Raw genomic sequence first — 22,103 nt, forward strand, 5'->3', positions numbered from 1 at the left:
GTTGCTAAACAATTTAATTGTTCCAACCCACATGTAGGGGGACTTTCCAGGGTGTTTACTCTCCTGGGTACCAGCCTATGACTTTTCTTACTCAACTCAGGCTTTGTAGGACTCCTTTGCTTTCTGGAGTCTACATACCAGCAGCAACTACAATGGCTTGCCAGCCCAGATCCTGAAGAACACATTTTAGCCACTTGGCTGAGGCTCAGCTTTGTTGTGGGGTTCTGCTGTGGGCTGCCCTAGGGTCCCTCTGCTCAGGATATGCCCCACATGAGGCTCTGTGATTACCTACACTAATGTGGTACTCCCCAAGCTAAGTCAGAGGGTGTTCACTTCCATAGGGTTGCCCTGTAGTTTCTGTGCTCCATTTGCTGCATTTTCTAATGACAAAGCCAGTTTCGGTGCCTGTTTGAAGTCCAGTTGGGCTTCAGCTAGTAGGCCCTTCATCAAGAGTTAAACCAAAATCACATACCTCTGCCAGTCATCTTAACCTTGTCAAAAATCCCAACACAGACTTCCCTGCTTCTCTAACAGCAGAATGAAACTGATAGCATGTCAGAATTAGAGGAGGTTTGGGGTTGTAATATTCCTTAAGCAACTCCGTCGACTCTGGAAGGTTTTAGTGTCTGGTGCCTCTGGAAAAGTCAAGCCCCTTATAACTGAGAATACTGCAGGTTTGCAAGCAGTCCGAAGGATTATTCATTGCTTTATATCTGCCCAATGTCATTTGCCTGGAAAAAAAGTTACATTCTTTCTGCACACTGGGCCCAGCCTTCGACAGCAAGATCAAACAAGTCAATGTTCCCAAATAAAGGCATGATGCCAGAAATCTTACCCCAACTCCAAGATGACTGTTGTGAGTATATGTTCTTCAGGCACATATTGTTTCCTCCTGTCACAACTGAAATAACTGCACAGAGGTTGGTATCCCATCACCAAGTCCCCCTTTATTTACTTGTGCACAGCACACTGGCTGTGGCCAGCAAACTCAGCCTCAGTCCCCTAATCTGAGGAGATTCTAAATTCCCTGTTAATATTGGTCAGCCAGTGTCTCCTGACTGAGGTTGTTAACCTGGGCCAATTGAGGACATCGTAGTCAATGAGGCCCATCTGGTTCTAATCACGACAGTTCATACATTGGAAAACAGAGATAAAAAGCTGTACAGGGCTTTAGAATGGTAAGAGCTAAGAATGGTAAAGAAGGTGGCACTGAAGAGGCCCACATTTGAGTTAAATATAATTGTCATGTACGTGGAGGTTGCCTGGCAGGAGGTTGCCTGTGAGAATTGCAAGAGCACTGAGGAGAATTGAAGTGAATTTCTGGGAGCTGTGGCAAACCTTAGGTTGGTCCAAGGAGAAGTGAAATAGTGAAATGCTTCTCTCGGAACAAAAGTAAAGATTGACCTGCTGAAATTTTCTGGCTTAAAGAATAAGAGTTTATGAAATACAGTTAAGTTAGTAGTATTAGCTTTGTTTAATTCTTGCATAGTACAATATTTTTAACATATGAAACCATGTGGCATAATTATTTCTGCTCATAACTGGGAGTTCCAAAATGTAATATTAATGATTTACTTTGAGACCATGATATTGTCAAATACAGGAACTCACTGCAACATTTCCAAAAACACTACTCAATGGTCCTGGTGGCATTACAGAAGTAGAAATTATTCTACATGAAATTATCAATCAGTGCATGCTTCTTTATGTAATGTGAGAGATGGATACCTTTTGAAACTGCATGTTTTTTTTGGTGAGTGACAAACAAATGCATTCAATGAACGTGAAAGGTCTAGTTTCACAAGTAGAGTATCATATTAGCAATAAGAGTAAGGTCTCGACATCTATTGTTGCAAATATACTAGAGTCTATCTCTCAGAAAGAAATAGCAGGAAATTTATTAACAAAAACAAAATCAAATGGAGTCAGCATGGTTTTATGAAAAGGAAATCATGTTTGTCAAATTTGCAACAGTTCTTTGAGGATGTAACTAGCTGATGAAGGGGAATTGGTAGATGCTCTGTATTTGAATTTGCAAAAGGCTTTTGATAAAGTTCAACATTAGAGGTTATTGTACAAGATAGGAGCTCTCAATATTGAAAGTAATGTATTAACATGGGTTGAGGATTGTCTTCTGTGCATTAACCAATGAGGATTATGGGTATTTTTCAGGTTGTAAAGATGTAACTAATGGAATGCCAGAAGATCTATATGACACGTGGGGGGTGAAGAAGGTGTTTGGTATGTTTGCCCATCATTGGTCAAGATATTGAGTAGAGGAATGTCCATGTTGCAGCTGTTCAGGACATTGGTGAGGCCACTTTTGGAATACTGCATTCAGTTCTGGTCTCCCTGCTTTAGGAAATATTTTGTTAAACTTGAAAGTGTTCAGAAAGATTTACAAGGATGTTGCCCAGATTGGAGGGTTTGAGCAATAGGGAGAGGCTGAATAGGCTGCAGCTTTTTTCCCTGGAACATCGGAGGCTGAAGGGTGACCTTAGAGGTTTATAAAATCGTGAGGGGCATGGATAGGATGAACAGCCTATTGAGGACAAGGGAGTCCTAAACTAGAGGGCATAGGTTTAAGGTGGGGAAAGATTTATAAGGGATCTAATGGGTGACATTTTCAAACAGATTGTGTTGTGTATGTGGAACGAGCTGCCAGAGGTGGTGTTGGATGCTGGTACATTTACAACATTTAAAAAGCATCTGGTTGGGTATATGAATAGGAAGGGTTTAGAGGGGAATATGGGCCAAATGCTGACAAATGGGACTAGATCAATCTAGTATATCTGGTCACATGGATAACTTGGACCAAAGAGTCTGTTTCCATGCTCTTTAACTGTGAATCTATGAATGCCTTATATGGGAGAAAACAGTTATGTATCCAAGTTTGTTGACAATGCAAAAGTGGTGGGAGAGCATATTATGATGAGGCCATAATAAATTTGCAAAGGGATATAGATAGTTTGAGTGAGCAGCTTGGTAAATGGGCTTTGGTGTAGGAAAATGTGAGGTCATGCATTTTGGTAGGAAAAATCAAAAAGCATACTATTACTTAAATGAAGAGGGGTGCCAAAAAAGTGCTGCACAGTAAGTCCCAGATATTCTTGTGCATGAAAGTGCAAGTGAACATGCAGAAGCAGCAAGTAATTAAGAATGCAAATAGTATTTTAAGCTTTTGTTGCTTAGGGGTTGTTTACAAACAGTGAAGTCTTGTCGCAACTACACAGAGTGTTGGTGAGCACTACCTGATGTACTATGTCCAGTTTAAGTCTCTGTATTTAAGAAAGGATATACTAGCATTGGAGGTAGTTCAGAAGACATTTGTTCATTCCAGGGATGAAAGCTGTTCTTGCTAAGTCACCCTAAATATTATTCATGAGCATTTAGAAGAATGAGGGCTGACTTTATTGAAACATACAAGATTCTGAGGGGTCTTGACTAACAAGATGTTTTCACTTGGGGAATCTCTAACTAGAGGAGATAGTTGCAGAATAAAGGGATGCTCTCGCAGATCGTAGCAAATGTTTGGAATTCTCAACTAAGAGTTGTGGAGGCTAGATCACTCCTCATGTTTAAAGAGGAGATAGATAGATTATTGAAATATCAGGAAGTTAATGGCCATGCTGAGTTGGCACTGAAAGAGGCATTGAGACCTGTGACAGATCTTCTATGCTTTTATTAAATGACAGGGCTAGCTTGAGGGGCCAAATGGCCTACTCCTGTTTCATACAACAGGACTGTTTAAGAGGCTTCTGGTGCGAGTGCAGATTACTCTCAAAGTGGTTGGGGATATGACATGCCTTATGAGGATGGCATGTGAAATTTGGACCCTGTAGAGTGGAGGCAACTGCAGCTTAATAAGTGTAACCACTACTGTAATGAGCTTGGTACAGGTTGAAGGATGGAAATGGCTCTTCATGGAGCATGCAAGACAACCTGTAAAATAAAAAATAAAAAATGAGAGGCAATTTTCTTACACAGAGAATGGTTTGCGTGTGGAATGAACTTCTTGAGGAAGTGGTGGATGTGGGTACAATTACAACATTTCAAAGACATTTGGACAAGTACGTGAATAGAAAAGGTTTGGAGGGATATGGACCAGGAGCAGGCAGGTGGGACTAAGTTTAGTTTGGGATTATGTTCGCCGCATACTGGTTGGACCAAAGGTTTAGTTTCCATACTGTATGACTCTATGACTCCAACAGTATCTTCCTTTTGATTCCGAACATAATAGAAGATTTCTTCTGTTCCTTATTTGAATCAAAGCTATGTGAAGTTAATTGCATGTGTTTGTGCTGTATGTTTCATAAATTGGAGAGAGGGTTAAAGAAAACCTATTCTAAAAACCTGTTTTAAGTATCACCTTCAATGTAATTAAACATTGTAAAGCATGTAGATATCTATTTTAACTTTATTTAGTATACATTTTGTGTGTGCATGCTCGCTCATCAGGATTGGGTACTGTATTATGAAACACACAAAACCATAAATTTCTGGAAAAACCCAGCAGAATCTGTGAAGAGAGAACAGAGTTAACCTTTCAATTCCAGTGACCATTCTTCAGAACTGAGAACAGCATCCACAGTTCTTTGTTTTATTTAGATAATGGACATTTTTAAATATTGATTATTGTATCATGTGTTGCCGAGGAAATGGGCTCCGTGTAAAATTGGATGTAGAGTAACAAAATGACAAGTTAATCAAATCTGTTGTAACATTATTTTCTTCCTTTGGTTTGTAAGCGCTTTGAAGAAAGGCTGCCGCTGTTTGGAACTGGATTGTTGGGATGGACCTGAAAATGAGCCAAGACTATATCATGGCTTTGCTTCGACTTCCAACATTTTGGTGAAGGAGGTGATTGAAGTTATTAACATGCATGCATTTGAGGTGAGCATTCTTTTGGTTTTATAACCTTAATGTTTGATCACTTAGTTGGGATTCTAATGTCATTATAAATTGGCTACAATAATGGTATTGCAACTCATTGCTGAAGTTAGGGAATTCTGGTTCAGTGCAGCAAATGTGTATATTTAGTATAGAAACAAAGTGACCCAGATATGAAGGGCAACTATCAGAATTGTCGGCCAGAAAAATGATCAGAAATGTTAAGAGCTATGCTTTTGAGCTTTCCAGGAGACTCAAGTTATTTAGCATATAGTTCATTTTGAGAGAGGAGAAATCTATTGGAGATTTGATCTCTTTTTCAGTTCTGAATTAACTCTTAGCTAGGCCAGATGTCATGGAGCTTTAACTGGCCTCATCGCTCTTAGGAGACAGTTTTACTCGTGTGTGTGTGTGTGTATTTTTCAGTACGTGGAGTCCCAGAGACAGTTAAGTGCCCCACATATTGCTGTGGGTTTGGAGTTGCATAGAGGACAGACCAGGTAAGGACAGCAGTTTCCTTCTCCAAAGAACATTAGTGAATCAGATGGGTTTTTATGACAGTTGACAAGGGTTTCGTTGTCATCATTAAACTTTTAATTCCAGACTATTTTTTTAACCTAATTCCACCATCTGCCACGATAGGATGTGAACCTGTATTCCAATAACATATCCAGTGATAATAAGACTAGGCCATTGCCTTCCAGCAACAATTGACATTGTCCAGTGTACCTTGGCTTTGTCTTCAGTCCTAGGCTAGGTTTTGTAATGCACCTGGGAATATGAACAGCACAAACCTACTTGATACTGAATTATTCAAGGGCATCACAAGTTTTTACTTCAGTTTTCAGTATTGATGGGAACATCCAGATCAGTATGATTTCTTGGGATTTTTTTTAACTGAAATTCAAAATAGTGTCTGTTGTACATTTGAGTGAATGAATTATTGTCATCTTGATTGGTTTTCAAAAATGCGTTATATTTGACATTGATGTTTTATTATTCAAAAAATGTAAATTGTTCTGGGGATATGGGCATTGTTGCAGAGTTGCATTGCTAGTTGCCCTTGAGAAGATGATAGTGAATCTTTTTGAACTGCTGCAGTCTTCTGCAAATCAGTTTTGCACCATCTGTTATACTCGATATATTTGCATACCTGATGATTTCTTCAAAAAATACAATTCAATTACTCAGTGTGCTTCCTGCTCTTCTTAAATCTATACCAACTCTCCAATTGCTTTGCACCTCACTTTTTTATCTTTCATTATTAATTGAAGAAACATTCTCACAACTGAGTCAAGACACAGACCTATCATTTCTAGTTTATGAATCCCCTGTTCTATTAATGATTGTAAAGTATATAAATGTATTGTTGTTATGAGATGTTAATTTACGAATATTTTTAGAAAGCTACAAAATATACAACTGCTATTGCATCTAAATGACAAAGGATTTTTCCAAAGCACTGACTGTAAGTGCATGCTGAATTGAATCATTGAATACACGTGACAATAATTGTAAAAGTACAGTGAAAAGTGTGTACTTTTGCCGAACATACATGGCACCATTCACATTAACTTAGAATTAGACAAGAAAAAAAAACTTGAGTCCAACTTTCCTTTCCACTGCTGCAGTCCCACTCTGGGCCTTCCAGCCCTCGCCATGCCTCCACCAGAGTCCCGCTCTGGGCCTTCCAGCCCTCGCCATGCCTCCACCAGAGTCCCGCTCTGGGCCTTCCAGCCCTCGCCATGCCTCCACCAGAGTCCTGCTCCTGGTTGCCTCACCAGCCCGATCTCGCTGGCCCACTCTTGACCCACTGTCGCTGCAGGACACGACCTGTGTGTTCCGCTCCTGCCATTTGGTTCCTGGTCGTGACCCAGCTCCATCCTTACTTCTTAGATAGGTATTTAAAAGGGGGTGCGGGTTGGGGATAGAATTACTAGAGAGGGAGAGAGAAGAAAGGAGAAAACAAAAAGGACAAAGAAAGAGAAAGAGAACTGGCGAGCAGATTGGAGCTCTGAATGGAGCAATTTGTCCTGCTGCCATCTTGCCGGATCTCATGCAGAATGTATCATCAACTTGAATTAGTCCTATGTCTAAGTTCATGCTGTAATTTCTTTGTTGTTACAGACATCTGAGTACCCATTGATACTTTCACTGGAAATGAATTGCAACCCAGTTCAACAGCGTGTAATAGCCAACTACTTGGTCAATATCCTCGAAGACAAGTTGATCAGCATGAGCCACGTTGGTGATGACCCAACTCGATTGGCTTCTCCTGAGGTAAGGAGCTCCCTGAACCAATTTATACCTAGGTTGATTAACATATTGAAAAGGATGAACAAGGTTATATTCATCACATAATTACAACTTGGTCACAAGGATAGACTTAAATGATTCATGTAAAAACAGAGATGTGTACCAGTGATTCTCCATTATTATGTCTATTGTACTATCTTACTATCAAGTTGAACACAATCATTTTCTGCTGTACATAGAAGGGCAGTCAATATTTTTCAAAGAACAATTCGCAATGAAGTTGAGTTTAAGCAGGATAATATGTTTTATCCCAATGGCATAGGGTGTAGAAGAAACAATGGAATACAATTGGGTTTGGCATGGTTTTCACAGAAGCTTTCAACTAATTTTGCAAAGATGCATTACTTTTTAAAAAGAACTTGGTAAGAGGGTTTGAAACTGATTTGTTTGAAGATAAATTTGCGACTGGAATTAGAAAGATGAAAAGGGGCTAATATAGCAATTAGATCTTTGAATAAATGAGATTGAATAATAGGTTTCAATAAAATATTGATTAAAGTAATTTTGCACAAATCTAAATGTAGCATACAATGTTCTCTTACATAAGTGTGGATATAATTGCCCTTTGGGAGTATAAATTAGGGGACAAATATCAAATTTATGGTGTATAACATTTGAAATGGACAGAAGAGGCTGAGGATGATATGATGTTGGTTCCAAGTTAATGTCACAAGAAACAACTGGAAAGAAATCTGAGTTTTCGTACCTGATTTTTATATAAAAAATAGAAAATTAATAACATGGAATTGTTGTTGATAACTGAGGCAGGTTGAAGGTTGAAACTACAGGGTGATTTGGAATTATTTGAATGGATAAAGAGAACATCACGGTACAGGAGAGTTATAATTATCTAAAACGCTAATTATCCTAATGTAAAATAAATGGATAAAACCCTTGCTCAAAAAGAGAAAATATGTCTCTGGTGTTAATTTGGGACTAGTTCTTCCCTGACTTCTATTCCTTTGGTAAGAAAATTTAAATTAATATCTTGTGGAGAGCTGGAAATGGTTAGCTGGGAAAATTAGAGAAGGGAATACTTGACTATTATGAATTCAGTACATTGGGGAGGGTGAATTAGAAACATAGATAATGAAATGAGCGTTACAGGAAAACAATATTCAAAACTAGAAACAGGAGATAGATTTGGAGAAATTATTTGAGGTCAAAAGTGATGTGCTTGTGTTTTTCTATCTGTTAGCATGCATATCATAGAGACGGGTTCTTATTGAGTCAGATATCTGGATATTTATGAAGAATGAGTACATTAATATGACATCTCAGACTTACATATTCAGTCTGCATTGTATGCTTGCTTAGATTACTGTTATATTAAAAACATAGTAACTGAGAGACTCGCAAATTTACTGACTGCTTGCTCAACTGCTGCCTAAGAGAGTAAGATGGAGACCTCTTATACTAGACCATCACTTATTATGATGTCATTTAGCTGTATGGAGCCTTTCTAAGATCTGAGGAATAATTTAATGTTCCTTCTTTCCCTTTGAAAAGTAAGAAACCTGCTCTGATTCAAATACCAAGGATTCGCATCAGTATATTGATATGTTTAAAATAATGTGTTGGTAGACATATAATAGGATCAGATCTATTCTATTTGGTTGTTGAGCATGATCTTATAGCATTTCCTCCCATTTATTCCAGTAGTGCACCATGTAATTGTGGTTAGGTGGTAACAATGTGTGATGAATGGATTTTGTGAATCTGTCTTCTAAGTTGCCAGACAAGGTAAACAATTGCCTTGAGGAGTAGCACGTAGATGTAATGTAGCAATCGAAAAATCTTGGCAAGTAGTTTTGCATTTAACTATCATGAAATCACCATACTCTGTAAGGTGGGAGAGGTCAAAACCAGAGGGTATATTTTTTAAGTAAGAAGGGAGCTGAGGGGTAAATTTTTCTCAGAGAGTGGTTTGTATGTGGAATAAACTGCCAGAGGAAGTACTAGAGGCAGGTAAGGTTACACTACCTAAAAGACATTTGGACAGGTACATGAATAGGAACGATTTAGTGGGATATGGGCCAAAGGCTGGCAAAGAGACTAGTTTAATTTGGGAAATTAGAATGGCATGAACGAGTTGGACCAAAGGTCTGTTTCAATGCTGTATGACTCTCTGACTCTACGGTAGTCAGGGAAGTAGTTAATAGTCACTTCAGAGCTAGGTTTGTATCGGACTTCAAATTTATAACCTTGGATTTTCTCCAGTAGATGTTGCAGTTGTGGAGAAGCTCTCATAAAGAGTTTCTGATAGATTGAGCCAAATTTTCTGGGGACTGGCAATCTCACACGAGATTACCACTCTGCCCCTTTTTTATGAAAGAAGGGAGCTCCACATTTCTGAGAGGACATGCCACTCAGGGCTCCTTTAGAAATGCAGAGCCACATGTACATTCCAACAGTGTTTGGAGTGGAGTGCAGAACTATCTGGGGAAAGCATTCCACACCCAATTTTCACAGCAGTCAGCTGCCAAATTTTGATGTTACAAGTTTCTGACAGCCACTTTGGCAGTTGCTGTGAAATGGTACATGCATAAGGTAAATATGATATGAGAGTGCTGGGAGTGGGGTGGGTAGGGTACCAGATAGGGGAAGGTGCCAAGTAAGTAGTCCATTGGGTGGGCAGGGTGCCAGGTTAAAAAGACTCCAGTTGGGTAGGATGCCAACTGGATAGTGAGTATGGTGTCAAGTTGGGCAGGTTATTAAGAGGTGGCAAGCAGCCCATGTAATTGATGCAGTGTTTAGGGTAGGTTGGGCTAACTTGGAGACATTAGATGTGGCTGGGTGCAGAGAGGGTTGGTGTGAGGTTCCAACAGGCTGGAGGGGTTGAACGGCTCCAGCAGTGCAGGAAGGAGGTTTGGGTGCAGGGTGGAGAAAGTGAGGGGGTTTGGATGTTCAGGTGTAGAGTAGGAGTGAAGGATGGAAAGTGTCCATCAACAGAGTAAAGGTGGAGTGTGTCCAGAGGCAGGGAAAGAGGGGAGCAAGCCCAGCAGTGGGAAAAGTGAAGCTATGTGTGCAGCAGGGGAAGGGCTGGGTCCAGCGACAGGGGAAGTGGGTCAGTTGCAGAGTGGGAGAAGGGCAAGTTGGGTCCTGGGAGTATCAGGTCACAGGGAGGAAGAGATGAAGTTGGGGGTGTGTGAAAGAAGTAAGGGGTCTGTTGAATAGTTATTCAAGAGTTAGACAATGTATTTCATCATTTAACTTTTCTTGTGTAGTCATTTACTTAACTTAATCAGATACCTCCGAATTCTCTGAATTAAATGAAGACTCTTGGAGGTGTCCAGGTGTGGAGAAATTTTCAATTTCTCTGGCAGTTCCTTTGGAATGTGCTTCAATGGAGAGTCCCCCTGCATAATTCCCATCTACATTGCAATGACAAATGTCGGGCCATCAGAAAATCCAAGCCAATTTCCAACAGCTTATGGTCGTTATAAGCAATGAAGGACTTGTCAAATCAGTACAGTGGTACCTTTTTTTATTCCAAGACTGAAAGCAAGAGAGTTTCCTTTCAATGCTGAACTTACTTTACCTGATTTGTTCCAGGACTTCAGAAGCAAATGCATTAGGCTTGTCATTCTGCAATAGACATGCTCCAAGGCCTTTTTGGCTCGCATCTACTTCCAAACATCATCAACTTGAAGGGATCATAATTATCCTGGACACTGAATTAGCCACACGGACAAACACAAATTGGAGAACCATGGGGCTGTAACATGTGATGAAAGTTTTTTGAGAAGTTATCACAAATAACTCCTCCCAATTGACCTGTCCCTCAATTTACTATCCCTGAGCTATATTTAATGCAAAGACTTCTGACATCATATTAGTAAAATAATAATAATAGGAATAAACTATTTATTACTAATAAAATATACTTTGTAAAATTCTAGGTAAAGAGTGACACAAGACCTTAAAACCACTATCTAACTGCCCGGACTATTACCCCCAAAATCCCCATTTTTGTCCAAAGCTGGCACTTAAACCTGACAGACAAAACAAAAGATGAGTGGTGCAGGTTAGATAGTAGGTTAAAGATAGAAAGGGAAAAAGATGGTAAACTGCATGGCTGGACTCAGTATTTGAATCTCAGGCTAGCGGTTCTGACCTCCGACTGTGTTAAACCCCATTTGAGCATCTCTACGAAAGTTCAGTGATGAAAGAGCTTAAGTATTTTTGAAGGAGTTACTGAGTTGGGATGGTTCCTTCTTCTGGGCGTTCTCCTCGTGGAATACCACTAATCAGATGCTTATGGTAATGTTCTCGCTGAAAACGGTCTTCCAGTTTGACCTTTCCTGCTCCAGTCACGTTTATCTGTACTTTGCTTCAAGCAGTGTCCCCGTGGTTCCCTACCAAGCGTGTACTCCCAGTGTGTCTCCTATCTGGGAGCAATTCTTTCTCGAATCTCACCACTCAAGCTCTAGCCATTGACTCCTCACATAGGGTTGTGCAGTTTGGCTTTATAGCCCCAGCCCCTCGTTTTCCCCTTCTTTTCTTACTGGTAATTTTTTTCTGTACAGGTATTTCTGCTATAATGCATGTTTTGTTAACATGTATTGGCTGTAACGAGATTGATGAATAGTGAATGCTTTTTGGATAACACAAACTTTCTACTGTACAGTGTAGTGATTTTCTATAGCAATTTTCTATAATGCAATTTCTATGGTGGTTTTCTATAGCGCAAAATAATACAAGAACACAACTATTGTGTTATAGGAGAAATACCTATACTGACTGAGAGGTCGTAGGGTTAAACTCCCTCTTAGCTTTGGTTTTCTTTCTGCCATGTGAGGGTGACTGATCAACAGGTAATTCTGATTGAGCTGATTCCTGCTTTCTCCAGGATTGATTCCCAGTAGCAAGAGGGGTGGGACTGGGGAGAACTGAATCATGAACCTTAGACAGACCCTCAGTCTTTGCTGAAATTTTAAAACCGTAACATTGGAAGTTAGTTATAGAAGGAAAAGTTAGAAAGAACAGATATGGTTAGAACATAATATTGAAGACTTGCTGGAAGATAAAATGCTTTTGAGATTAAAAGATTTACGCTGGTGATCGTCATGCTCTGTGAATCATGCAACTTTGTGGAGCAAATCTCAAAGAGGATAGACTTCTGCCAGAAATGTTTTTTTTAATTCATTCAAGGGATATGGGCATCACTGGCTGGACCAGCATCAATTGTCCATCCCTAATTGCCCAGGGGGCAGTTAAGAATCAACCTGTGGGTCTGGAGTCACATGTAGGCTAGACCAGGTAAGGATGGTTGTTTTCTTCCCTAAAGGACAATTGTAATATATGGGGATAATAAGCTAAAGAAGCTGAGACACCTTTGAGACACCTTTGAGAAACCTTTGTCTTGAGTTGTAGGCATTTCTGTACATCTTCTATTTTGTTCGGATCAAGTCTCATACAGTTTGAAGAGTAGATTGATTGATTGATTGTTTTTTATTCTCTTGTGGCAAGGAGCGTCACATTTATTGCCTGTTCCTAGTTGTCCTTGAGAAGATGGGGTTGAACTGACTTCTTGAACCACTGTAGGTAGACTCACAACGCCATTAGAGGGGGAGTTCCAAGATTTTGAACCAGTGACAGTGATGGAATAGTGATATATTTCCAATTCAGGTTGGTGAGTGGCTTGGAGAGGAACTTGCAGGTGCTGGTGTTCCCATGTATCTGCTGCCCTTCTCCTTTCCAGATGAAAGTGGTCGTGAGTTTGCAAAGTACTGTCTAAGGATCTTGGGTTAACTTTTATAGTACATCTTGTAGTTAACACCCACTGCTGCTACTGAGCATTGGTGGTGGAAGGTGTAGAGACTTGTGCATGTGGCACCAATCAAGCTGGCTGCTTTGTCCTGGATATCACCAGGAGAGAGTTGCAGGCACTGATTTGTTTTTGATCGAATGGCCCATGCCCTCATTAACTGACTGCCTGCACAGATTTACTTGTTGAGCAACAGAACCAAATGGCTAATTCCAGCAGCTGTGGGCTGAGGCCTTTAATTTGTCACTTAAAGGGCTGACTTGGTGGCAGGGTGTGAAGGTCAAATGTGGACTGCCTTGTCACGAACTCTATTCTGGTGGAGGCAAGGCGGTGGCCTTCCTGCCTCTAAGCTCGCCATCTCTGGGAGCACAAGATTTCACCCCATGTTGCAGACAATTCCATCAGCTTTCCACCAGCTGGTTGAAGTTAAAATTGTGCGCTTGGTGTCAAATGCTGGACCTAAGTGGCTCAAGAGGAAGTACAAAGTATGTCTGAGTATAATTATTGAAGCTGGGACATTGGCCAATATTTGATTTAATTTTAAATTTATAAAAAGATAATCTTGTTGAAAAACAAAATTTCTAAGTAAAATTGTGTAAAAGGATATGAATGAGAATTAAAAATAAGATAGAAAATAGGGGCTTGTTAAAGCTTAGAGAAACAAGACGACAGGAGGGGAAAAGTGTGTAAACATTTTAAGCTATTGATTGTTTTTGTGAAGGATAATGACTCAGAGTTGACCTCGTGCCAAATTTTGCCAGATGTGCCGCAGAAATGCTATTGTTTATGCATGTAAGCAGAGTCATAGTCCTGAAGCAGGAACAACTCTGAGGAAATTTTGGGCCATAGGTTGCATGACAAGGAGTGTGGAATAAATCCAAGTTCAGGCTTTCAGCTACCTGTAACTGACATATCCCTTTGGCTGAAGTCAGTGTGTTCAGTTTGTTGCTTGTGTGATTTTTCTGCCCGTAACATTTGAAGCATTGTGGGGAGGAGTCAGAAATGCTGACTTTGAAGGCTCAGCCTTGGCTCAGTGACTGTCCTTTTACCTCTGAGTCAGAATGTCCTGGCTCAAGACGTATTGAAGAAACAGACACTAAATAAATAGGTATTGTGCTGTTAAAACATGCCTGCTTGAATGTCTGGTTTGAATATGCAGTTTTGGTGCTAATGACTGATTATTACAACTTGAATTTGGTAGGAGGTGCTAAAATGGGCACCTGATGGTTTAACATTTCCGATGCTGATTAGACAGTGTTTTTGTGAAGCAGGATATGGGGGACAATGACCCTCTTCCATTGAAGACATAGAGTGTGGTTGGCACACATTCCAGATTTCATTCAATGAGGTGAGACCTCAGGTTCTTGGAGAGAGCACAGGAAGTAATACTTAATCCACCTCCCTATTTTGCCTCTTTCCCAAATTGATTATCCCTGCAATGTTTAATTTTCAGTCTCAAATTTAATATAACTATGTGTCAGCAATCCCAACTACTACTGTATATCTGATTCTTGCAACCATATTATTGTCTTCAGTTACCCTCTATCATTACAGACATTGTGTATACTGTTGTTCAGACAGTTTTACTTATTTTTAATAGGAACTCCTCTTACTTTATTTTAAACTTTTCTTGACACTCCCATTTTGCTCTGTTCATAGGCCATTTATTTTCATTGCTCAGTTTAGTCTGTCCCATTCTCTCCTCTCTGGTTATCTTTATATTTAAGCTTCTTTCTTCACTTGTAGGTCTTTCCATTCCTCTTAACTAGTTTTACAGTTTTTGCCACAGCCCTATTTGCTGTTTGGCTGTGACACTGGTCCCATTCTGGTGCCGGGCATGTCTGACCCATTGGTACAGCTCCTTGCTGTCCCACTATTGCTGGCAGTGTCTCATGAAAAGGAACCTCTCTTTCTGTCAATAGCTCTTTGGACATGATATTGCAGAATTGTGTCTTCCTGCCAAGTTCACAGGATTCGGGGGAAAAAAAAAATCCAGCGATTATTATGCTTGAAATTTAACCCTAATAGTTCCTCAGCAGGAGTTCATCACACACACCTATATATGAATTGAGAAGTGGGTTAAAGCCATTCAGTCCCTTGGGTCTGCTCCACCATTTGATAAGATCATGATTAATCTGATTGTGGCCCCTACTTTCTTATCTACTCCCCATACTCTTATCAATCAAGATTCTGCCTAACTCAGCAGTAAACATCATCAATGACCCAGCCTCCACTGCTGTCTGGAAAAGAAAGAAAGCAAAATATCCACATTTTCATTGTAAATGGAAGATCCCTTATTTTTTACGTTTTGTCACCTTGTACTAACCCTTTCCAGGAGGAGAAACATCCTTTTAGTATCCACCCTTTCAAGACCCCTTATATGTTTCAATAAGATCATCTCATTCTTCCAAGTGCCCAACTTGAATATTTCCTCATAAGTTATCCCTTTCACTCCAGCAATCAGTTGAGTCAATTTTCTCTGCACTGTTTCCACTGCAGTTATGTCTTGTATGTTTGAGTATTTCAGGCAAGGCCATCATTTATTACCTATCCCTAAGTGTCTGTGAGAAAAATGTGCTGAATCGTCTTTTTGAATTGTTTCTGTGTGTGTCATACCAATTTGTCAGCGTGTTTGTTAAGTGGGGAGTTCCAGGTAAACGTTTGGAGTTCCTCTAACTCTAGTTGTTCTAGTTCTAGTTGAGTAGCCAGTGCGGCTAAAGCCAGAGAATGTTCAGCCTCCCAGTCCACAAACTCCCACATGTGACAAACCTTATGCATAGCCTGCTCTGCCTTTGCCAGAATTTGGATTTTGTTGGTTTATTGTTAACCTGAATTCGATTTTAATTAGACTGTTTTTCCTTCAAAATATTTAATTTTAACTCAGCTGATGTACACAACTTAGTGCACAGAACCTACTGAAATTGAAATCAGTGAGAATCAGGGGAAAACCCCTCCACTGGTTGAAGTTGTTGGAGGCCAAACATCTCAAATGCTGGATATCATGATATGGGCCCAACCATTATCAGCTACTTCATCAATGGCCTTCTGTCCATCATGAGGTCAGAACTGGAGATGCTCAGTGACGATTGCACAGGGTTTAGTACATTTGCAATTCCTCTGATACTCAAGTCTGTGTCCACACACAGCCAGACCTGGATACCATTTCAGGCTTGGGCTAATAAGTGGTAAATAACATGAGTGCGAGGCAATAACTATCTCCAACAATAGAGAATCTAACCATCTCCCTATGATATTCAAAAATGTTACCTTCCATTACTGAATCCATTGTGAACACCCTGGAGGTTATCATTGACCAGGAACTGAGCTAGATCAGCTATATAAATGCTTTGATTGCAAGTGCCTGAAATCATGTGGCAAGTATTTACTTGCTGCCTCCTGATTGCCTGACTACTATGTACAAGGTCATGAGTGTGATAGAAAACTCCCAACCTGACTGGATGCGTGCAGATTCAGCTAAACTGCGTGGGTTTCTGCCGGGTGCTCTGGGTTTCTCCCACAGTCCAAAAATGAGCAAGTTAGGTGGATTGGCCATGCTAAATTACCCATTGTGTTCAGGAGTATATAGGTTAGGCGTGTTAGCCATGGGAAGTGCAGGGTTAAGGGGATGGGTCTGGGTGGCATGCTGTTCAGAGGGTCGGTGTGGACTCATTGGGCCAAATGGCCTATTTCCACACTGTAGGGATTCTATGAACTACCTGATGACAGGCCTCAGATTGGTCAAGCTGTAGTTTGTTACAGACTTGTAAGAGCAGTACAACCCGAAAAATCCAGAGTTAGTAAGCAGATAACTGTGCTCTCCCTTCTCTCTGTGTGAGTGAAAAGACAAAAAACCCATGAACTTAAAAGAAAGGATGCTAATGTAAGAAAAGACCTCGGTGCAGATGGCAATTATTGAGTGAAAGAATGACCTTCGTTTTTCAAACAGCAAAAAGCTCTGAGGGTAAAGGTACCCACCTTGTGGTCTGAACTTTCGATCTTCAGAATTTTGTTTTCCTCACCTGTCTATATTTTTCAATCCATAACATTTGTTCAAATCATCTTCCTTTTCACTGTCTTATGTGAACGAATGTGTGCATTATTGGGCTTTTAAGGTTATAGTTTAAGTTGCATTGGGGGCTTTTAATGACATTTAGTAAAGAATATTTTTGTTTACAATAAAATAGTTATTTTCCTCTTAATCCTGAAACATAGTATGAATGACTACTATGAATGACAAAAGTAAATCAGACAAATTGATCATCTTTCTGGTTTAAATTGGAAATTTACATAATGGCTTGAAGAATATTAGGTCTTAATTATTCGTGCAGTCTTCCCTGATAAATTATAACAAAATGAAGACATCCCTTCAGAGTTCACATCCACCATGTGTTAGTTCATACTCACCATTGTTTACCATGGCCTCATTTAGTGTTCACTGGATCCTCCACCCAATTGACTATGTTCTCACTTTTTTGTTCATTTACTAAGTTTGGATTTCTCTACTCCCTTTAATTCCTGCTGTTGTTGTAAAGCTTGGAGTATCTCCCTTAATGCCCTGCATTCTCTCTGTATAATTGCAGATCCTATCCATGCCCAAATTCCTGATCCTGTGCTTCTGTCACACAAACCTCTGGTTCATTTCAAATTGTAAACCATACCTCAAGAGATAAATCAAAGTCTGGAATGCTTCAATATTTAGAACGCAACGAGATCTGTTGCCATAGTGAAATTAAAAAAAATGTGATGAGAGGAGCTGCAGCTTCATATTGTGAGAGTGAATAAATATAGGGTGATAGTAGGTGTTGGTGAAATTGATGAGGGTCTGTTTTCTGAAACAAGGCCCTGCAAAATATAAGCTATTGGATCTAGAATCCATTTTCGTGATGCATTTTTGTTCTATCGATTATCTTGAAGATTGTGTCTTTAAGTTAGATTCAGTTCCACAAGCACCAAGCGATCACGCGATTCCTCAGCTAACAGACTGTTTTAGTGTCATTTTTGCTGACTGACTCGTCATAACGGTGCCCATTCCTCTTCTGCTTTGATGTCCACACTTGCTGCTGAATCATGAGGCAGATGTCTTGTGATTGGATTCCTCTCCATTTAGCCTGTGTGCTGGAGCCAGTCTGACACCTGCTGTTTAAGGCTCTGTAAGATGAGGGAATTCAACATAAATCAAGAATAAAAAAACAAAACCTTTCTTCTAGTTTGCATCGCTCAGAACCACCTAGCAAACAGCAAGAGAGCTAATTCATGGCTGATTACTGGAACAATATTAACAATCACAACTATGACAGGATTATAAGGCGATTTGTACTTTGGAAATTTATCAAAAATCATTTGGAGGACATAATGAAATCACTAGATGATAATTTAAGGCATTAAGGGTGAATTTTCTATGACTGTGCTTTTGATGCCCAAATCATGGCAGGCCCAATTAATTGACAGAAAAATCAGTCTGTGCAATAAGCAGTTATTCTCCACATTAGATCTTTCAGTGTATGGGTAGTATTGTCTTTTATCTTGCTTTTAGAGGAGCAGGATCCATGGTGTCCGTAGAGCAGTCAAGGCATGGATTTCCTAAAGGGGGTGATTGAAGCTTTTCCTTTTTGTCTATTGTGAATTAGGTGAAAGAGTCATGGAAACTTTGGAAATATAGAGCGCCACAACGGGTACACAGTGGCTCGGTATTTAGCACTGTTGCCTGACAGCGCCAAGAGACCCTCTTCATAGATTGTGTTTTTCTAATATATTTCAGACCAATTAATCTATTTGCTTCTATTTATTTGCCAAGATGTTTTAAAGTTGTAACTAATAGAATAGACTACCAGGAAAGATGGGTCAAGCCCAGGAGCCTGAATATTGTGAAAGATCTAAATGAATTTGCTTGGAAGATGGTGAGATTGCTATATGGGAGGACGCAATCAGAAATCCTTATTCATCTAAGCCTTTCTTATGAAATATGAAGTTATGACATGAATTATCAATGTACGTGTTAGTCATTTGGAAAAATGGCATCGGAATTTAAAGATAATACATGCTATGTAAGAGAAGTCAGAGCCAGGATATATAGACATCTACTTATACATCTTTACTAGAATTCAAGAAAACATGCCAACGTCATAAAACAAAATACATTTTTTAAGGGCCTCATTTTTAACATTTATTTCAAATGGACTCAAGTGTTCTAATCCAAGGCAGGGGCTTTTGGAGCAAATCCTAGCTCCCTGAGTTTGATTTAGGTGATTGTGCCCTGGTCTTGTTTTAATTCCCTGGTCAGGAGTAGAGGGGCAGCTCATTGGGCGGATGTTAAAGCAAGTCAGTTCTGCTTCTCCAGATCAGTTCAGGGCAGCCACAACAGTTGCTAGCTGTAACAGCAGTCTGTGGAAAAGGCCCACCTAGGTATTGTTGCAGCTGTTAAAATCAGAATAGAACAAATCAGTATACCCCAGCGTTGCCCCTCACACTTCCTTACCCATCCCATATACTCCCTATGTCCCATCTCATGCACCTCACCATGCCCATGGCCCCTTGTATCCTTCATGCCAACCTATACCCATCTATCCTTCACCCTATGGCCCTTTATAGTCTCTATGCTAACTTAGTTGCAAATCATGCCACCATTGCCCACATCCTCTCCGGTTTGACTTTGTACCATTCGTGTAAACTCAGCAGTATCCATAATAAAAACTGAAAGTCATAAGCCAAATGACACCAGATTATAGTCCAACAGGTTTATTTGAAATCGCAAGCTTTTGGAGCACTGCTCCTTCATCATGTGAAGTGGAAGGAAGTGCACAGGCAATAATTTATAGGTGGAGAGATCATTGCCAGATAATTTTAGGTAAACAAGACAGGGTGAATAACAAGTCTTTACAAATGATCATAAGTTTCAAATGGTGTGAGTAAAGTACCAATAGCTGAATAGCAAGTGACGGGATAACCTATAATCCAATAAATTAAGGAATGCTTAATTACCTAAAATTATCTTGCAATGATCTCTCCACCTATAAATTGTATGCCTGTGCACTTCCCTCCGCTTCACTTGATGAAGGAGCAGTGCTCCGAAAGCTTGTGATTTCAAATAAACCTGTTGGACTATAACCTGGCATCATGTGACTTGTGAAAACCGAAAGATCTGTGGATCTTGTAAATCAGAAACGAAAACAGAAATTGCTAGAAAAGCTCAGCAAGTCTGGCAGCATCTCTGAAGAGAAATCAGTGTTAACTTTTCAGGCCTGGTGACCCTTCCATCGCCTCTGAGGAAGTTCTCTCAAGCACTTGACAATTCCAAAGAATTCATCCACTTCTTTTCTACCTTTATCAATCCCAAAGGGCACCTTACTGTCTCAGAAATCTTGACAGACCACACCTATAAAGTATAAAAAAAACCCTGCGAGAACTGCGGATGCTGGAAATCTGAAATAAAAACAGAGATTACTGAAAAATCTCAGCAGGTCTGGCAGCATCTGTGGAGAGAAATCAGAATTATTGTTTCGGTCAAGTTTCACGAGCAATAATTTTACCTGACTGAAGGCAGCTACACCTTCAACATGTGCAGCTGTCTTCAAATATATACGCAATATGTATGTTCAAAGTGTAACGAACCCACCCTACTTCTCTTTCAAAAATGACAAGTGCCTGGTTCATGGTTAGGATTTATGAAATAATTTTGCCTAAGTAAGAGACTCTTCCCGGCATGAGAATAAAATGGCTTCTGGACAGATATTGCAACCATGAAAATAAATTTTTCAATGGTCTGTGGCCTGAACACTTAGACTGCAGTTTAGTCTATTTTTTAAAAAAAAGAGACATCGTCACCTCTTGGTCTCTAGAGGAGGAAAGAAGGATCTTTTTCGATTATCCAGTTGTACAGATTGATGTGAAAATGGTAAATTTGATGCATACAGGAGAGGACATTCCTCTTCAAACTTTTAAATGCATTGTTCAGCCTGCAATAAGCATCACCTCAGATATGGTTGAGCAGCGTAAGATAAGCCAAGAGTATTACTTGGTGCTTTTGTTTCTGTCTGGCATATTATTTCACAGCATTATTATTTGCTCACTTTTTACTTACAAAGTAACAAATACTCGGGTATCATCAATGCTCGTAGATAACGGTGTCAAAGTCCGGAAGAAGAGCCCACAATTTTCCCTTCAAGTCTTTGGAAGGCACCAATCAGATTACTGGACAGAATGCTGAATGGAGCTGGCATTCATAATGAGTTCACCCTCACAACTGTAAAGAAGTTGGAAGAAGTTAGTTATTCTTTGTATCCAGGCAAGGCCAAGTACTTCATGCTAGCATGCTCTTCAGCGCCCCCCCTGTTAAAACAACACTTCCATCAGTATTCCCTTCTAGTTAAGACCCTCTTCCTATCCTGTGAATACTTCTTTCTGGATTGTTCCTTGGGGTAGAAGATAACTTTCTTCCATTCTGGTGATGTGGGTCCCACTGCAACCCAATCTCCAAATGGTTCACCCTTCAGTCTCTTGTGCAGTTTCCCTTCCGATGACTACACAGCACCCTTTACGCACAGCTGTTATCTTGAGACAGGAAGGATCGGACAGCCCGGAGATGCAGCCAGGAATGGCTTCATGTCAGCATTCAGCTACCATAGGCCAGGGTCAGTTCCTTCCAGCATGTAGAGCCACCTGTATCCCACAATGCTGGCAGATGACACCGAGAATACACATATTATTGTCCACAGGGCATGTCATACCTGCTGCTGAATACCTGTGATATTGGACAGAAGTGAATAAGGATAGCCCAAAGCAATTGCAAATACTTAAAGGCAGAGCAGTAATGGCGATGGGTCAGAATCCCAAACATTACAGGCATTTTTAGGCCTTTAATTCCAAATGTGTCTTTTTTAAAAGAAGGCTGTCACAGAGGCAGGTGTAAAAACATGCAGACTGGCTTGTGATTTCTTGTAACTACAAAGGTAACAAGGAGCAGACACCCAACCCACTCAATAACAAGCCAGCCACAGCAAATTATGTCAGAGATAGTAGGAAATGCAGATGCTGGAGAATCCGAGATAACAAGGTGCAGAGCTGGATGAACACAGCAGGCCAAGCAGCATCATTCTGCTCCTATGATGCTGCTTGGCCTGCTGTGTTCATC

The 22,103-nt window shown here is 40.1% G+C and overlaps 1 protein-coding gene across 1 annotated transcript in view; it reads left to right on the top strand.

Moving 5' to 3' along the window:
• The window catches only part of LOC109931132 (1-phosphatidylinositol 4,5-bisphosphate phosphodiesterase zeta-1-like), a 63,590-nt gene that overhangs the window by 24,204 nt on the left and 17,283 nt on the right, over positions 1 to 22,103 (top strand). Inside the window, exons 5-6 of the mRNA XM_048610565.1 lie at positions 4,749 to 4,893; positions 7,018 to 7,170. Of these exons, the coding sequence (XP_048466522.1) occupies positions 4,749 to 4,893; positions 7,018 to 7,170 (298 nt within the window). The remainder of the gene's footprint in view (positions 1 to 4,748; positions 4,894 to 7,017; positions 7,171 to 22,103) is intronic.

Source organism: Rhincodon typus, chromosome 22, assembly GCF_021869965.1.
Source record: "Rhincodon typus isolate 14 chromosome 22, sRhiTyp1.1, whole genome shotgun sequence".
Taxonomy (NCBI): domain Eukaryota; kingdom Metazoa; phylum Chordata; class Chondrichthyes; order Orectolobiformes; family Rhincodontidae; genus Rhincodon; species Rhincodon typus.